This window comes from Ipomoea nil, unplaced genomic scaffold (assembly GCF_001879475.1).
Source record: "Ipomoea nil cultivar Tokyo-kokei standard unplaced genomic scaffold, Asagao_1.1 scaffold0415, whole genome shotgun sequence".
In the NCBI taxonomy this organism is placed as follows: domain Eukaryota; kingdom Viridiplantae; phylum Streptophyta; class Magnoliopsida; order Solanales; family Convolvulaceae; genus Ipomoea; species Ipomoea nil.
This window is the reverse complement of record NW_017616843.1, coordinates 3,019,879-3,038,945: the sequence shown is the minus strand read 5'-3', so window position 1 is coordinate 3,038,945 and position 19,067 is coordinate 3,019,879. Positions and strand designations below refer to the sequence as shown.

Below are 19,067 nucleotides of genomic sequence, written 5' to 3'. Positions count from 1 at the left end.
TTTTCTCAAATGTAAAAATTTTTACATTCAAATTCATCAATTGATTATATTCACTACATTGTCTATTATCTTTTTTTTGCACTATTTTTCTAAATAAATATCAAAGTTATAATACAAAATAATGCTATATATTTATTTACCAAGTATTTTATTAATACCATGAAAAAATTTAATTATTAACATTGGGTAGAAAAAATGACCGCCAAAATATTAAATCAAATGAATGGTTCAAATTGTTCAGGTTTTAATTTTTTTTTAAAAATTTTCTAATTTATCCTTAATTATATGATTATCCATTTAACTTTTTCGTTAAATACCGTTAGTCTAATTATAATATTAACGTCTAATATAGAATTATAATTACACCATTAATCTAATTATAATATTAAAGTCTTAATAGAACTTAACCACAAATCCTAATGTCGAAATCTCCTCAAACAATATTAGTATATATTTAATATTTTATGCCCTAATTTTTATTTGTTCTCCCTTATGTCCCGTATTTGGTTTCAACCATACCTATACAATTATTTTATTGACAATTATAATCAATCTTGACTATATTATCTTGCATTTGTAAACTTAGAATTACCTATTTAACCCGCACGGGCTTAGCTCAATGGTTTAGTGGGCAGTATTTGGGAGAAGAGACCAAGGTTTGAACCTCAGCGGCGGCAGTGCGGGAATTATGTCCAAAGTGGGCAGATTCCTTGTTCGCACAGACATTTGGTCCTGTTTGCTGAACCATTGAGTCACCGTGATTTACAACTTCCTACAATGCTCTGTCGGGTCAGAGTGTGGGGGGCCCTTGAGGTAGGGGACTCAACCTTTGGGAGAAGAATTACCTATTTAAATACGCAAATTCAACCTTCAATTATCTATGCATGAACAATTTCAATATAATCTTGCCTTAATATACTTTAAAGTACTTATTAAAAAAAAAAAACATTGGGCATTATCCCAATCGCGCAATGCGCGTAAAAAACTAGTGTATACTAATAAGAGCCCAAGAGAGTTAAGCCTATAATGGATAGAAAAAATGACGGTTAAATTTTGTAATCAAATGAATGGCTTAGATTGGTCAGATTTTAATTTTTCCTTAAGATTTCCTAATTTATCCTTAATGAATATGATTGTCCTTTAACTTTTCTGTTAAATATTATCTTTTCCATTAATTTCTATTAGTTCACCGTTAACTTACTCATTGATTTCAATAAAAAAAAAGTTTTAGGTTCGAACCTCATCCCAACCAAAATTGGCATAATTAGTACTCTATTTTATTCTTATTAAATTAAATAATAATTTAGTAGCTACAACAAAAAATAATACATATGCATTTCTTTAATTTAGAATGATGTGTCTACAATGTCTTTATTCAAAAAAAATTATTCATTATCAATAAATTAAATAAGAGAAATAATTTCATTAGTTATATTGTATTTATTTTTCTCCAATATAAAAATTCTTTACATTCAAATTCATCAATTGATTATATTCGCTACATTGTCCCTACAATGTCTTTATTAAAAAAAAATTATTCATTATCAATAAATTAATTAAGATAAATAATTTTATTAGTTATATTGTCTTTATATTTCTCCAATGTAAAAATTGTTTACATTCAAATTCATCAATTGATTATATTCACTACATTATCTGTTATCTTTTTTGTGCACTATTTTTTAATTAAATATCAAAGTTATAATACAAAATAATGCTATATATTTATTTACCAAGTATTTTATTAATACCATGAAAAAATTTAAAAAAATATAATTAATAAAGTCAATCATATTAACTACGTGAGGGATTTGTTGACAAAGAGAGTATTCAAATCACACAACAAATTGAAGTGAGAACTACCTTGCAATGTCCTTGTTTGACAATCAGCAGTTAGCGGTTAGCGTTAGCGGATTATATTAGCGAATTTGACCAGCGAATTATATCAACGGTTGGTAAAAAGATATTTGAAAAAATTAGTTGTTTAGATTAACATGTAAAATGATATAAGAGTATACATATATTTAATAATAATAATAATAATAATAATAATAATAATAATAATAATAATAATAATAATTGTTTAAAATATATATAAATAAATAAATAAATATATATATATATATATATATATATATATATATATATATATATATATATATATATATATATATATATATATAAGCGAATCATATTAACTACTTGGGATTTATTGATAAAAAGAGTATTCAAATCACACAACAAATTGAAGTGAAAAACTATCTCGCAATGTCCTTGTTTGGCAATCCGCAGTTAGCTCTTCAATATTAGTATTTATTTAATATTTTATGTCCTAATTTTTATTTGTTCTCTCTTATGTCCCCCGTATTTGGTTTCAACCATATATATAGAATTATTTTATTGACAATTATAATCAATCTTGACTATATTATCTTGCTTTTGTAAACTTAGAATTGACTATTTAAATACATAAATTTAACATTCAATTATCTATGCATGAACAATTCCAATATAATCTTGCCTTGATATACTTTAAACTACTTATTTAAAAAAAAAAAAAAACATTGGGCATTATCTTAATCGCGCAATGCGCGTAAAAAACTAGTACATATATATAAAGGGGTGGGGTGGGGTGGGGTGGGGGTGAGTGGGGGCAGCTGCCCCCACTGTTCCCACATTGGGTCCGCCCATGTATATAGTTCTTTAATTCTAGATATATAGTTCACTAATTCTAAATTTATAGTTCATTAATTCTGAATATATAGTTCATTAATTCTGAATATATAGTTTATTCATTCTGAATACACAGACGCAGCGAACTGCCATAAGCCAACACAGAGTACTAGTAACCGTTGTGTATATATAGTTCACTAATTCTGGATATTTAGTTCATTAATTCTGGATATATAGTTCAAATTATGCACAACATAACGCCGTTAACGGCAATCGACAATGAAATTTTTTTATTTTAAAGCCGGACAACATCATTTTTAATCAAAACGACGTCGTTTTGTAACAGTGTGCACACAATTGTATGGCATAATTTGCGTTAGAAAACTATGCTTCTATTTTCCATTTTCTATTTTCTTTTTCTTTTCTTTTTTTTTTAATCAATAAAGAGGAATACCCTAAAAACATGTACTTAATAATGTGATTGCTCTATCCCCATTTATGGGGATTCTACCTGGGTAATTCACCCCACACTTGTCGTCCCAAACCATAGCACAGGTATCCATCGAGGGATCCTCCAAGATTCCAAGCCTATCTCATGAGTGAATGATCTTATTATATTCCTTAAAAATGTTATGAACCTCCACTGCTTCAAAACCTTTGATCTCTCTCATGCATGTTTTCATAGTATTTTTGTCCTGACCATGAATAGCACAACCCCTCAATACTTTCGTTCTTAGGCAGGACTGAAAGGCAAGAAGTTGAAAATCATCAGAAGCTAAGCTATTGCTACTAATGGAAAGGGCTGAATACAACAAAAGAAATTAATTCAAATCCCCGTGCAAAGTTTTCGAAATAGTTGTTTGTTTAACAAAAGAAATGACTGCATTGCAAAAATAATCTAACATTTGGTTAATTTCTGAAAGAATAAGTGCAAATTAAAGGAGGAGATCGACTTTGGAGTTAGATGTTAAACATGTCAACATTAGCTTATTATTGATCTGGTTTTTCATGTTGTGGACATACATCTCCAAGCTGTTCCGAACCGGGCATCAATTCTTTCTTTTACCTTCTTGTCATCCTCACCAAACTCTTCAGCCTCCCTCACCATCCGCTCAATTTCTTCCTGGCTCAACAGGCCTTTATCATTAGTGATGGTAATCTTCTCAGATCACCCAGAGGCCTTGTCTTCGGCTTTAACGTTCAGGATGCACGTTAGCATCCACCACAAATGTAACTTCAATCTCAGGTGTTCCTTTGTTCCAGCTCAGTGGCTTTTGGATTTCTTTGCTGTTGCTGTTCACCAACTTTAACAGTCAGTTCATCAATCTTGGCTTCAGATCAGCTGATTCCAGCAAATTAAAGAGACCCTTTCTCAAAGTTTGATCTGAACACCTGCAGGCAGCGGAAAGAGTCAATTATATAACAACACAATTCGTAGATTTTTTACTTTTTTAGTACTACAACTACAGAATCTGACATTTATAAATGAAAATCTGTAGTTTATGATGGAGTATGTAGTTGATAGCAATATGTGTTGGTAATTTGTCAACCGACCTAATATTCACATCAACCAACAAATATACAGATCGAGTTCAAAGGAACTACTACTTGATAGGTATTAAATGTGGCAGCTCTTCATTCATCCCTTCAACTGTGTGATCGAGCTCATGCTCCATTTTCCGGTTCTAGTCAACAAGTAATGACTCAAGTTTACTCATCTCTTTCCACTGGTACGGTAGCGGCTTCCCAATCTTCAGCCTCAATAGAGTTGTAGCCCACAGCCTATAAATAGACTAGTAGTGTACATGTGAAACATCATGGTAGACCAGGGAACAAGATCAAGTACAGGAGTAGATGTCATTTATGATGAAACAACAGAAAAGTTAAGTTACTCAGTTTAAGACCATTACCCAACTCTCAAGATAAGTTACTCAATGTGAACTCATTACACCTAAACCCTCAAGATAAAATGTCTTCCTCATCTAGTATAAGACCATTACCCAATGATGCCCCCTACTTAGTGTAAGACCATTTCCCAAAGCTTTTAATTTTACGAATTAAATGTTTTTTCTTCAACTCCTATCTTGTGTCAAAATAATTCTTTCACTTAGCATTCTACCTCAAAATAATATCCTTACCTAGGAGCTGGAGCTATTCCAGTTAGATCAAATTTTCCAAGCAAGCAACCTGTTGTCCTTTGTGAGACTCCTTAGCTTTCACCTTCAAAGACCTGAACAATGCACAAAATTGCCCTACATGATTTAATGATATCTCAACTGATAAACTTATAATTGCCTCATCATTGAAGTATGCTGCAACCAAATTCAAAGGAGAGGGAGCGTGCCAATTTCAGTAATCACATTAAATTAAAATCTCAACCATACCATTACTCAATTTTACTTGGAACGGTGACAACTGCATCAAGGTAAGCTTTTCAGCTGTTTCCTTCCAATTTTATCAGCTCCCAACACTTCTTAGAAGTTGAAGTTTGATTTTATTCAGTCTTACTACAACATCTTCTGCATTTAAACGCTTTTGAGGGGATTCATCTGCACAATGCAATGCCAATTCTAATATGGACGATATAGACTGCAATTTCACATTGAAGTCTTCATCATCTGCCCTTAGTAAGTTGGGATCTACAACTTGAAGTACATCGTGAGGCATAGAATCACTTATCCAACTTTTCAAGCTCATATCTTCACCAAATGTTTCATCTGTGGGCCTTCTTGCTGAAAATGTTTCCATTAGCACAATTCCAAAACTATAAATGTCACATTGTGTTGATATCATTCCTGTGGATCCATACTCTGCGATTATGAAAACTACCATCAATCCATCATAAGATTTGGAATGGAAAATGGACGACTAGTCCATGATTATTTTAAAATATTTTAGGAATAAATTGAATGAAAGATTAAAATCGCATTTACCTGGTGCCATATAGCCTAGTGTTGCTAGAGTTTCGGTATGCTTGAAGCTCTCCTCCTTAGTTAACAACTTTGTCACACTAAAATCACATACATGGGCTACCATTTCTTCATCTAATAACACATTTGCAGGCTTTAAATCACAATGAACCACCGGCATTGCGTAACCATTATGAAGATAGTCCAAGCCACATGCAACATCAATCATTATATTCAACCTCTGAGTCATATCCAAGAAGTTTCTTTGTGAATGTAGCCACTGGTGAAGGCTTCCATTTGGCATGTACTCAAGGACCAAGGCCTTAAAGTCAACGGCAAAACATCCAGTAATGACCTTAGTGAGATTTCGATGGCGCAAATTCTTTAGCACTTCAACCTCAACATTAAAACTCTCAAGTGCATCATCTGATTGATTAAATACCTTCACTGCTATAAGCGTCCCGTCATCCAAAGTCCCTTTATACACAGAGCCAAAACTCCCTGAACTAATGAGATTGTTTTTGCTAAAGCAAGAAGTAGCCCTTGAAAGCTCATCATAAGAAATCCTTAATTTATCCCATGGAAAGCCAATATCCGTCATACTTGGTACTTGAAATTTCCTTTGTCGCTTTGCAAGGAGAAATGCAATAATTACAAAAGTAATTATCAATGAAGCTCCAAGAGATGCAAGAGCAATAAGAAGTCTTCTTTTAATCCTTGAATGGTGGGTAGAATGGCACGGTGGTACGTGAAACTTAGGATTTCCACATAACTCCTTGTTGAACATGAATGATGTACTTGAGAAGTTTTTGAAACAACCAGCTGATGGAATTTCACCACTCAATTCATTGAATGAGACATTGAAGTGTTTGAGGTATGCAAGTCTTTCCAATGATACCGGAATCGAACCAAAGAGTTTGTTTAGAGACAAATCTAAGAATTCCAAGGAAACAATTTGACTTATTTGCTTTGGAATAGATCCTTCTAGTTTATTCCGTTCAAGAGAAAGAGAAATCAAATTATGCAATTGTCCAATAGTGACAGGGATATTTCCTGAGATTTGATTGTGGGAAATGTCTAGAAGTGAAAGTGCCTTCAAACCTTCAACATCATTGGGTATATATCCATCTAAGAAGTTTGAACTCAAATCAAGCACTAGCAAGTCTTTGAGATACCACAAACTTAAAGGTATTTTAGAAGTCAAACGGTTTGAATCTAGATATATTTTTTTGAGGGAAGTGCTATTTCCAAAGCATTTTAACAAACTGCCAGACAACTGATTGGTGCTCAAGAATAATCCATATAGATAGTGAAGATCACAAAGGCTATCAGGAATGGAACCAATCAATTTGTTATTACTGAGATCCAATCCTTGGAGCTTACTAGCCCTACCTAGCATTGGTGGAATAAACCCGACCAAGTCATTGCTACCCAGAGCCAAGATAATCAAGTTGCTTAACTTTCCTAGTTGCTTTGGTATGATTTGCTTTAACCCACAACTCGGCATAGACAAAACTTGAAGGGAAGAAGAAAGATTCCCAATTGATGACGGAAGGATAGCATCTAGAGGGTTATCATCTAAGTATACCTCCTCCAAGTAAATGCAATTTACAAAAGAGTTGATAATACTTAACTCTAGAGATTCAGCATTGTTTGTGAGCATGTTTTCATTTACACGTAGTCTCTTTAGGAGCCTTAGATTACCAAGAGATGTAGGTAATGTGCCGCTAAAATGGTTTGAGGCAAGAACTAAAAGAGTAAGTTTTGAACAATTTGAGATAGAATCTGGTATCACTCCAAAGAGCCTATTTTCATGAAGATATAGTTGCTCTAAGTTCAATAGAACATGCCCCATGCTTGAAGGAAGTGCACCCACAAGGTTATTGAACGCAAATGAAATTATTTTTAAAGAAGAAATGTTGAAGACTTCCTTGGGTATGGACCCACTTAAGTTAGCTAAACCTAAAAATACTTCCTCCAACATATGAAGTTTTCCCAACTCTTTTGGTATTACACCTGCGAGCCAGCAAGCCAAATTGAATAAATATGCAAGCAGATAATTGTGAGAATATGATTATAGTGACATATATCCAAATAGATGATAGATATTCTGATTTTCATTTAGAATTATTTTAATAGTTTTCTAGTTTTCTGGAAAATTGTTTCTTGTTTTCAAAATGAAAACTATGCTAGTAAACATGTTTTCTGTTCTCTGTGTTCTTCAATTCTCCAATAAAGTTGGAGAAATTTTTTAGTTAGTAAACATGTCATTTGGTTCAGGTTTCAGAATCCCCCGTTGCAAAAAAAAAAAAAAAAAGGTCTTGAGGGAAGAAAAAACAATGTTTTATAGTGAGGACAAATTAGGAATCAAATTGTTTTTTATTGTCTTGACTTAACAATGAGGTACGTTACGTACGAGGGACGGTTGACATATAAATTAAGGGGGTGTATTCAATCATGACTTTCATAGAGTTTTAAAGATTTTTATGAACTTTAAAAGTTTGGGGGTATTCAATTCAAACTTTTAGATAGTCTTTAAAAGTCAGGCGGTATTCAATTAAGACTTTTATAGAGTCTTTAAAAGTCATGTGGTATTCAAAAAGTTATGAACTTTTGTAGACTTTTTAATTTTAAGACTTTTGTAGACTTTTCCTTCTCAAATATAAATAGTTGAAATCCAACCATCAACCCCAAGATTTCAAAATTTTCTTTCTAACAACTTTGAATGTTTTCTCTCTATACTTAAACTCTATTTTTCTCCCTATTTAAACTTTATAAACCTATCTAAATTTAATAAAATTAATTTTTTCTTCATTATCCCATATTTTCCTCATACCTAAAACTCTACCAATTTTTTTTTCTCTCTCCTAAACTTTACAATCTTCCTCTAAAAATTCGAAATAATATTATTTTTACTTCATTATTGCTTGTTTATATTGATTTTTATGTTTTCAATGAATTTTTTATCCCTAACTTTCTCTAATTCTCCCTAAATACATGAACAAAGCAAATTTTTCATCATCAAATTTTAGTATATGTTTCGTAATATTCATATAAATACTTATATATTTTGATTTTTATTATTTTTATGTTTATATTCGTAATATATATTTTTCCTATTTTTAAAAAGTTACTACGAATAGCGAACTACTGTTCGCAACAATAATTTGGGGTTGCAAACAGTAATGGGCCGTATTGCAAATAATAGTTCTTTGTGTGATGCCTAGCAATATATCAGTGTATATATATATATATATATATATATATATATATATATATATATACTAGTATTTACCCCTTGCAATGCACGGACAAAAATTTATAAGTATTGTTGTAATGTTATGATACAAAGCAGAATTAATTTTATTAAAAATGTAAGTATAGTTATACATTATAATATTTAAATGTTAAGACAATATATGACAAAAATGCATTCATATTGCTAATGTGATTTGAAATAATGATCTCACAAAGTTAAACGGGTAGAGAAAGACACAGATCACCTCGTGGTTTACACACAAGAAAAATAATGATCTTACAAATCTATTAATATGCATTCACACTTAGGCGAGAAACTCTTTTCCCTACTTAATTTTACTTTGCCTAACTTTGTTTGTAAATAAATTATTACAAAACTAATCAAAATTACAAACTATTAAAAAGTTAGTGTGTATATATATATATATATATATAAAATCAAAATTGATATATAATACTCGTAGGCAAAAATTAATTCATGATTACATGAATTTATAAATTTGTACACATTTTTTATCTTGCATCTTTGTGTTGTATAAACTCAACAATCTCTTTCACACACATACACACACACACACACACACACACACACACACACACACACACACACACACACACATATATATATATATATATATATATATATATATATATATATATATATATATATATATATATATATATATATAAAGATTTATGATGATTATGAAGTTCCTAAACCCTTGATATTCCATAACTCTCAAATGTATCAAATGGAGGGAAAAAATTTTCACATTGATTCTGCTATATTATATATAGAGATATATTAATTTTTTTTTTTAATTTTATACAACTTGTAATTATATTTTTAAATATTTTATTTGATCAATTCTTTTATTATAAATTTTATTATTCAATATTGTTATGAATTTCTAATGAATTTTTTTTTTTATGTTTATTAATAATATATATAAGTAATTAGCATATAAGTCTCAACCTACATACTATGGAGATAAATAATAATGTTGATGTGGGTGAAGAACTATATAATAAGAAAATTTTATGATATATTATAAATATTTTGTAAGAAAATTATATAAATGATAAGAATCAAAATCATTGAAAGTTTGTAAGGATGTATTCAATTTAGAATTTCAATGACTTTTGCAGACTTTTTAAAATAAAAAGTTGATAAAAGTCTATGAATGTTTTTTATATAGACTTTTATAGAGTCTTATAAAGTTTTAAAAAGTTTTGAACGACTCTATGAAAATCAATCAAAGTTTATTAAAATCTATCATTTTAAAAGTCTTTAAAACTCTACAAAAGTCATGATTGAATACACCCCCTAAGAACACGCAAACTTTGACAAGGCACATATATATGATGAACCAATATAGTTAATAACACTACCATTATTATTTTTACACATATATTATTAGGTACTGCTCTTAACAGAGAAATGTAAAATTAGTAATATAATATGCTCATGAATTTAACTTATATAGACACATCTTCATATTAATGTAAGTCTGGAAAACAGTATTAACTAATTAAATAATGTTATTTATTGCAAATTTATAAAACGTACAAAATAGCCAACTATCATGTAGTGTGATGACATCTGAATTATCCATCTAAGTGGATGGTCAAAGGTTTGAACCCTGGTGGTGGGGGCTTAGATTCTTTGTGCTATTTAAAAAATAAATAAATAAAATAAAATAAAAGGTAAAAATAACAATTTTAGTTCATTAATTGTGACCATAGTGTAAATATAATCTCTAAGTTATTCAGTAATTCTTTTTAAGTCAAAATTCTTGTTCCATTAATTAATCCCCTAGCCAATGATTCCCAAGATTTCTTCTCCTGAAGATAAACTTGATGGGATTTCACCCTAAATTTGTTCAACAGCATATTAAATATTTGGAGTTTAGGAAAATGATTCCCAAAATTAAGGGGAAGTTTACCAAATAAGATATTAGCGAAAAGAGATAGGTACATTTACCTAATCGATATTTGTATAGTGCAATCCAAGTATCATGAAGGTAGTCATGAATGATTCCAATTCAATTATAAGAAGATATCTTTTTAATTGATCAATTATGAGCAAAAAAGATTGAAGAAAATTTTGATTTTGGAAAAATAAAGGCATGCAAAATTGCAGTTTACAGCTGCGAACTTTTTGTGGTTACCACTATTATTTATTATTTAGCAACATAGCACTGGACGTACCTCCTAAGTTGTTGGCTGAAAAATCTAGCCCCTTAAGTGCAGTTAAGTTGCCAATTTCCTTTGGTATGCCTCCTGAGAGAAGCAAAGAGAATACATTTAGGGTTATTATTTATTTTTATATACAAATTTGACGTAATTTCAACACTAAATTTTTTTCCTAGGTATATTAAAATTTTGTAGTATAGGGAGATGATTTTCAAAATGAAGAGGAAATTCACCAATTAAGTTATTAACTAAAAGAGATTGAATTTTCAATTTACACAAGTTTAAAATATTCAAAGGAGAAGGCCCATTAAAATAATTATAACTCAACTATTTTAATTAGGTAGTATCTAATTAAGTTTTTATAAAAGTACCATAAAGTACGTTGTTAGCTAAATCAAGTAAGTCCAAGGATGACAAAGCCCCTATCTCCTTTGGAATAGCACCTACAAATGATTTACATATCAATAAACAAAATATTAGTAAATAGGAGAGAAATCAATTCATCTATATATTATGAACCTGTCCCACGAATATGAATATTTATACGTACAGTACCGTTTGAAATAATAAATATTTATACAAATTTGTTGAAATTTCAACACTAAATTTGTTCCTAGATATATTAAAATTTGGAGTATAGAGAGATGATTTCCAAAATGAAGAGGAAATTCATCAATTAAGTTATTTAACTAAAAGAGACAGAATTTTCAACTTAATTAGACAAGTTTAAAATGTTCATAGAAGAAGATCGATTAAAATAATTAAAACTCAACTATCACTACTGGAAATTATGGAATTCCGACCACCTAAAAGTGATCTTAAATCAAGTCGAAAGCCTTGTTCCGACCACTTTTGGTATTCGAAAAAACCTTTGTTGCTATTTCCGACCACTTTCTGATATCAACTTGATTTAAGATCACTTCAGGTGGTCGGAAATTCTATAATTTCTAGTAGTGTATAAGTAGTATCTAAATTTTATATAAAAGTACCATCAAGTCTATTGTTAGATAAATCAAGTTCGCCCAAGGATGACAAAGCCCCTATCTCCCTTGGAATAGCACCTATAAATAATTTACATATTATCAATAAACAAAATATTAGTAAATAGGAGAGAAATAAATTCATCTATATATTATGAAGCTTTCCCACGAATATAAATAACTCTACAATTATTTATTTTGCACTTATATATTAGTTATCGTTAATAATTGAAATATGTAAAATGGGTAAAAATGTATGCTTATCAATTTAAATAATTTATATAGACACATATTCAGATTAATGTAAGTTTGTAAAGTTGTATTAACTAATTAAATTAAATAATGTTGTTTATTACAAATTTATAAAAAGTATAATATAGAAAAGAAAAGAAAAAAGGTAAAATAGTTAGTTGTTTTAGTTCATTAGTTGTGACCATTGTGTAAGTATAATCTTTGAGTTATTTGGAAAGAAACGGAAGTGATCATCTAGTAACATTATTTTGATAGTATTTAATTTATATATAGATATAAAGAGGTATAAGTCAATTCGTTATTAATTAAATAAATATAATGTACATATTGCAAAGCACGAATCCCATTTGGAATTACACCTGAATATAATTTTTGTATTAATTAATAAACATGTGTTATACAAAAGCAATAAATTTAGTGATCTATTTGACACTTGTTTATATGTAATGTGGATTTAACCTCTCAATTAGTCTTCATTGTACAATTGTGTCTAGTGCAATCTTCTTTGGAGTTTAAGGAAAAAGGTAGACATATGCTGGGTTTTGGCCGAACCACTTAAAAAATCTCTCTTTTTGCACTTTATATTTCAAACATAAACAACTTAACCTAAATTTATAAAAGATTAAATAAGTGCAAACAAAATAAAAAGGGGTAAAAATATATTTTCCGTTGCGTACTTGATCTAAATTATTCTAAGGTTAAAGTTTAATTGAGCCAAGGAATGATTTGCAATAAGTTTAGTGGCCTATTTGACATTTAATTATTCCTTTGTAGTGTAGATTTAACCTTTCAATTTTTATGGCAATTTTAATTTAAAGAGTTCAACTAAGTGATTAAATTAATTACACAAAAATATATAACGAAGACCAAAAGTGACATTTTCGTTAAAAAATTATTAATATAATTTATAAGTATCTACTTAATTTGATATGTTTAAATGTTTAAGAGTTACTTAAGTTGCTTAAAATAAACTAATAAGAATGTGTATAGCACTCTACCTTTCTGCTTATTGTCTCAAACAAAGCGAAATGTATTTATATAAGTATACGGCACAATACTGCAAAAAAAAAAAAAATTACATATGAAGTAGTTTATAGGGAAAATTGTAAAAAATACCCCTCTATAATACGTCAATTATCAATGTCACCCCTGAATTATGAGTGGTGTAAATGTTGCCCCTCAATTATCAAAATGGTGCACATATAGCCCCTCCCGTAATGGACATGTGGTTCCCCACCGCTGTCCATCGCTAGTACTTCGAATCGAGGGAGGGAAAAAACAACTAAATTACATATTTACTCCGATTTAACGGTGTCATACACTAACGGGGAACCACATGTCCGTTACGGGAGGGGCTATATGTGCACCGTTTTAATAATTGAGGGGCAACATTTGTATCACTCATAATTCAGGGGTGACATTGATAATTGGCATATTATAGAGGGGCAGTTTTTACAATTTTCCCTAGTTTATATACATACCTGTTAACTGATTGCTACCAAGATATAACATCTCAAGCTTTGTTAAGTTTCTAAATTCTCTTGGTACATGCCCACTAAAATTATTGTCAGATAGAGATATAGTTTGAAGCAATGAACATTCAGATAAACTTGATGGGATTTGACCACTAAATTTGTTAGTATGCATGTTAAATGTTTGAAGTTTAGGAAGATGATTCCCAAGATAAAGGGGAAGTTCACCGAATAAGCTATTAGCTGAAAGAGATAGAGTTTCTAACTTAGACAAATTTAAGATGCCCAAAGGAAAAGATCCACTAAGATGATTAATGCTCAAATTTAACCACTATAGTTGGGGAAGATTGCCTATTTCTCTTGGAACACTCCCTTCAAGAGAATTAATTCCTAAATGTAAGACTTCAAGTTTTGAAAGATTAAAAAGGGACGTGGGAAGAAAACCACTAATGCTATTATTCCCCAAATACAAAAATCTAAGGTTAGGTAAGAGACCAAACCAAGATGGAATATTCCCACTAAAGTCATTGACGCTACACTGAAGACTTTTGAGGCGTCGCAGTTGAGAAAGCTCTCGAGGAAAGGAATTGTGAAAATTATTTTGGCTCAAGTCAAGTGAAACAAGAAAAGAAAGGTTTCCCAAGTCTGGAGTTAATTCTCCAACAAGACCCATGTTGGAAAGATCCAAAGCAGACACTCTATTGTGACGAGAGTTGCAAGTGACTCCAATCCAACTACACGGAGTCATGCTGTTAACAGACCAATTATCAGCTAAAATTCTATGAGGATCAAAAGAAATTTTTGATTTTAGAGAAAGAAAGGCATGTTTGTCGGTGGTAATGTTGGTATGGGCATTAATATAATGGTTAAGCAAAGCATTAGAGAGTGCAAGAAGAAGATGGATAAGCACAAATAATGGCGAGTGATCTCCATGGATTGACACAATCTATTATGTAAGCAAGTTTTCAGCTTTGATGAAAATGACATATTAGCTGAGTGCTTTTTATAGGCATAGTGGCCTGGTGGAGGGAAATTTCTCAAATCCAATATTGTAATTGATTGATGAGACATTGAGACGTTTCTCCGTAACTCACGAAGAAGACCAATACCGAATTCCATAGCAGTTCCCAATAGTTTTGAGGCATGTTTGGTTCAAGGAACATGTTAGAAATGAAATAACATTCTTAAGAATAAACTTATTCCATTTATTTTGATCAGAGTAATAGGTGATCAGGAAAGGCCAGTGATTAAAAAATTAATTAAAATTGTAAGAAAAAAATTAACCAAGTCGATTTAATCACAAAATAATAGTTTTCGTATAAAGTATTACATTTATGCTATAAAGTATATTATATATAAGGCTTAAAGTATTTATAATATTTGCAATTCGGTTATGTTATTAATTACTTTATTCCCTTAAAATGTGTATTACATTTATGCTATAAAGCATTATATATTTATATATAAGGCTTAAAATATTGATTATATCTTCAATTCTGTTATGTTATTACTTTATTACCTGCAAATCGAGTACAATTTTACTATAAATTATTACATTTATGATATAAAGTATTATATACAAGACTTCAATTAAAGTATTGATTATATATGTAATTATATTTTGTTATTAATTTATTTCATGCAATTGTGTATTAGAGTTGTACTACAAAGTACTACATTTATGTTATATAATGTTATATATTACTAGGTATTACTCTTTCTTTGTAAATTGTCTATTACAGTTTTTCTTCCAAAAGGCTGAACCCCAACCCTAAGGCCCCCTACATCCCGATCCGACAGAGCATTTGGGAGGATGTAAATCATGGTAACTCAACTGAGGCTAGACCACCACTCAATTGTCTATTACAGTTTTTATATATATGAAGTATTACATTTATGATATAAAGTATCTTTATCTTTATCTTTATCTTTAATAAAGCAGAATCTAGCCACAAAATTTTCCCTCCAAAGTGTGAATATATTTTAATTTGATAGAAACAAGATTAGCAAGTATGAATGCATTAGTTGTGTGGGTAGATGTATGTATTTAATAAAGCAGAATCTAGCCACAAAATTTTCCCCTCCAAAGTGTGAATATATTTTAATTTGATAGAAACAAGATTAGCAAGTATGAATGCATTAGTTGTGTGGGTAGATGTATTTATACATATTTTTTGAAGTTATTATGTGTATTTTTATTTTATAAATTATATTTTATTATTATAGGTATATCTCTATCTCTATCTCTATATATATTAAAGCATAATGAAGTATGAAAAAAAGTTTATTGTGTTCAAATTTATTGGTAAAGTTTTATATTTAATATAATTTGTGTATATATTCATTTAACCCTCAATTATAATTAATTTTACTCCACATATATAAACATGAGAAATTAGATATAAAATAAATATAGTTCTTACATAAATAATCTTTTTCAAATGAAAAAGTTTTTGGTGGAGATTTTCGACAAATATCGCCTGTTATTTTATTTACAAGTTTTATTTAAATACGTTAGTTATATAATTAAAGTAGTTATTTCAAATTCAAATTCCATTAAAAAAATTCAAATTCAAATAATAATAATACAAGTAACAATAAACTTTAAAATCAACATAATAATAGTATAATTAAATTTAAAAAATATTAAATATTACATTGTATAGTTATACTTACATTTTTAATCAAACTAATTCTGAGCTCAAGAACTTAAGTACATCTTTCTGTTTCCACAATCATTACTTTTTTTGCTAATTCAGAAGATGTCAAAATTTTAATTGGTAAATTTGTTAAATTCATAATAATTCATGCATCGCACGAGACAATTACTAGTTATATATAGGCTCTGTTTGGCAAACCTAGCTGAAAAGCTATAAGCTAGGAGCTGAAAGCTGAAAAGGAGCTGAAAGCTGAAAAGCTATAAGCTCGGAGCTGAAAACTGAAGAGCGGTTAAGCTAGCTGTTATGATTGAAAATGTTTGGTAAAATTAGCTTTTTGATAAGCTGATAAATGTAAAAAGACTAAAAAGGACATCTTCATAAAATTTAAATTAGTTTGTTTACATATTAAAATTTAACATTTTGTCTTTAAAAAAAAAATTAACATTTTGAAATAAAACTATTAGCATAATCATAATCTAGCATCTTTTAATGAATTGAAGTAGCAATATTGTTGCAAATCTCATAATAATAATAATAATAATAATAATAATAATAATAATAATAATAATAATAATAATAATAATAATAATAATAATAATAATAATAATAATAATAATAATAATAATAATAATAATAATAATATTTGCGGTGAAAATTGCGGATAAAAGGAGAAGCGAAAAAGGTTTTAATTGGGAAGGGTAAATTATGTCATTTTTTTTAAAATAATAAGGATAAATATGGAAAAAAAGTTAGGAAGCTAGGAGCTTATTTTGAAACGCTACCTAAGGTAGCGTTCCAAAATAAACTCTTATTTTAAGCTAGGAGCTGATTTTGGGAACATTACCAAACAAAGCTTATAGCTTATTAGTAGCTTAAAATAAGCTATAAGCTCTTAAATAAGCTCTGCCAAACAGAGCCATAAAGCTTAAATTATTTATTTGTAACTCATTTTTATTATATCCGACATGTGTGACTATTGAGACTCGATCATGAGAAAATCTCACAGGAGACTAATCCTAAATTAAATTACTAGCTTGACAGCTTCAATAGACAGATGTTTAACACTAAACTATAAATATTTTGGATTAATATGTATTTTTGTATTCTGAAAATACACATTAGATTTTCCCCTCTGATCCTCGTTAGTCAAAAATTGTTTTGGTTCTGTATTTTGGAATACTTAAGCCCGTAAAACACTCCAAATTCGTTTAAAATTCGTGTGGAAAACTGAAAGGTTCACAAGGTCTTGTTAGTCAATTGCCTTGACACTTTTGGTAATATTGTCCGATTCTTACGTAAATGTTTGCTTTATCCAACATCTTTCATTAATTTCAAATATGAACATCAAGAAACATTGCGATGAACAATCAATAAAAGTTATTTCAAGTTTGGAATACTTAAATATCACCCGTAAAACACTCCAAACTCGTTCAAATTTCTTGTGGAAAACTGAAAAGGTGATGTGAATGTATTTTCTATTAAAATAAGAAAAACTTTATGGGGCGTTTGATTGGAGGGAGGAAATTACGTGAAAAATGAATTGCAATTTCATGGGAGATGAATTACTGGGAATAAAGTAGAAATTTAAATTCTAGTGTTTGGTTTACAGGAATAAGTTTATTGGGAATTTCAATTCCAATATTTGGTATACATGGGAATTAAAAGGGAAAAAGTAGTATAAAGTCCAAAATGTCCATTGTTCTTGTAAGACATCAATTTTAGGTTAAAAAAGAGGAGGGGTAATTTTGTCTCATCATTATCTTTTTTTCTTCCTAAAACCTGGGGATGACAATTCTACCCGCACCCCATGGGTTCCCCGCATCCCAGTCCTTACGGGTTTTAAAATACCCGCACAATTTGGATAATGGGTGCGGGTATGGAGGAAATTTTGTATACCCTCGCGGGTATGGGGCGGGTGCGTGGGGAGGTATCCCGCCCCGCACCCGCACCCGCACTTATATATATTGTTATTAGTATTTATTTATTATATAAATTTATGTATATTTTATAATTAAGAATGCATAATGAATTAAACTTCTTAGTTTTTTATTTATGAAAATTGAATAGGAACAACACAAATAACATAATGAGTAAACACTTAATACAATTTATACTATGAACAAAATTTTAGTTCCAATTAAGGACTAACTTCATTGGCTCTTATTAAATTTTAGAGTTATGTTCAAACTTATAAAAAAAATCCATGTGATAATTAGAATTGTAGTATAAAATTTTTATTAGATTTAAGTGTAATATTAATAATTATAGTTGCGGGTTGGGTATTACCCGCACCCGCAAAATCCCCACGGGGGCGGGTACCAGCGCGGGTGCGGGGAGTGGGTTGGGAATGCGGGTGTTGGGGCGGGGGATATATCCACCGCTCCCACCTTGCCCCATTGTCATCCCCACTAAAATCTATGGAATTAAAATCCCAAGGGGGACATGGATTTGAATTTCATGAAAATGAGGGAATTACAATTCCGTGAAATTGCAATTCTTTCCAACCAAACTAAGGAATTTAGTGGTCTTTGGAATTAGGTGGGAATTAAGTGGAAATGAAATTTAAATTCCTTCTACCCAAATACCATGTTAGTGTTTAAAAATTTTACCCCTTCACCAAGTTTCTCCCTTGTTGGTCCTAGTAGGGTCGAAAGAGAGTCTAGAGGG

General features: G+C 30.0%; 1 protein-coding gene across 5 annotated transcripts; it reads right to left on the bottom strand.

The window, feature by feature from the left end:
• Positions 1-3,653: 3,653 nt before the first annotated feature.
• Positions 3,654-14,592, bottom strand: LOC109172294 (receptor kinase-like protein Xa21). 5 transcript variants are annotated; one of them, XM_019321460.1, is made up of 9 exons: positions 13,750-14,592; positions 12,026-12,097; positions 11,408-11,479; positions 11,052-11,123; positions 5,607-7,598; positions 5,058-5,483; positions 4,812-4,903; positions 4,228-4,466; positions 3,654-4,065 (listed from the first exon to the last, which is right to left on the bottom strand). In XM_019321460.1, the coding sequence occupies exons 1-6, from the start codon at positions 13,913-13,915 to the stop codon at positions 5,131-5,133; spliced, it is 2,727 nt and encodes a 908-aa protein (XP_019177005.1). In that variant the 5' UTR covers positions 13,916-14,592; the 3' UTR covers positions 3,654-4,065; positions 4,228-4,466; positions 4,812-4,903; positions 5,058-5,130. The 5 variants fall into 5 exon arrangements, with proteins under 5 accessions (XP_019177005.1, XP_019177006.1, XP_019177007.1 ...); XM_019321461.1 differs by having other exon boundaries at positions 4,228-4,455; XM_019321462.1 differs by having other exon boundaries at positions 3,655-4,065; positions 4,282-4,466.
• Positions 14,593-19,067: the final 4,475 nt, after the last annotated feature.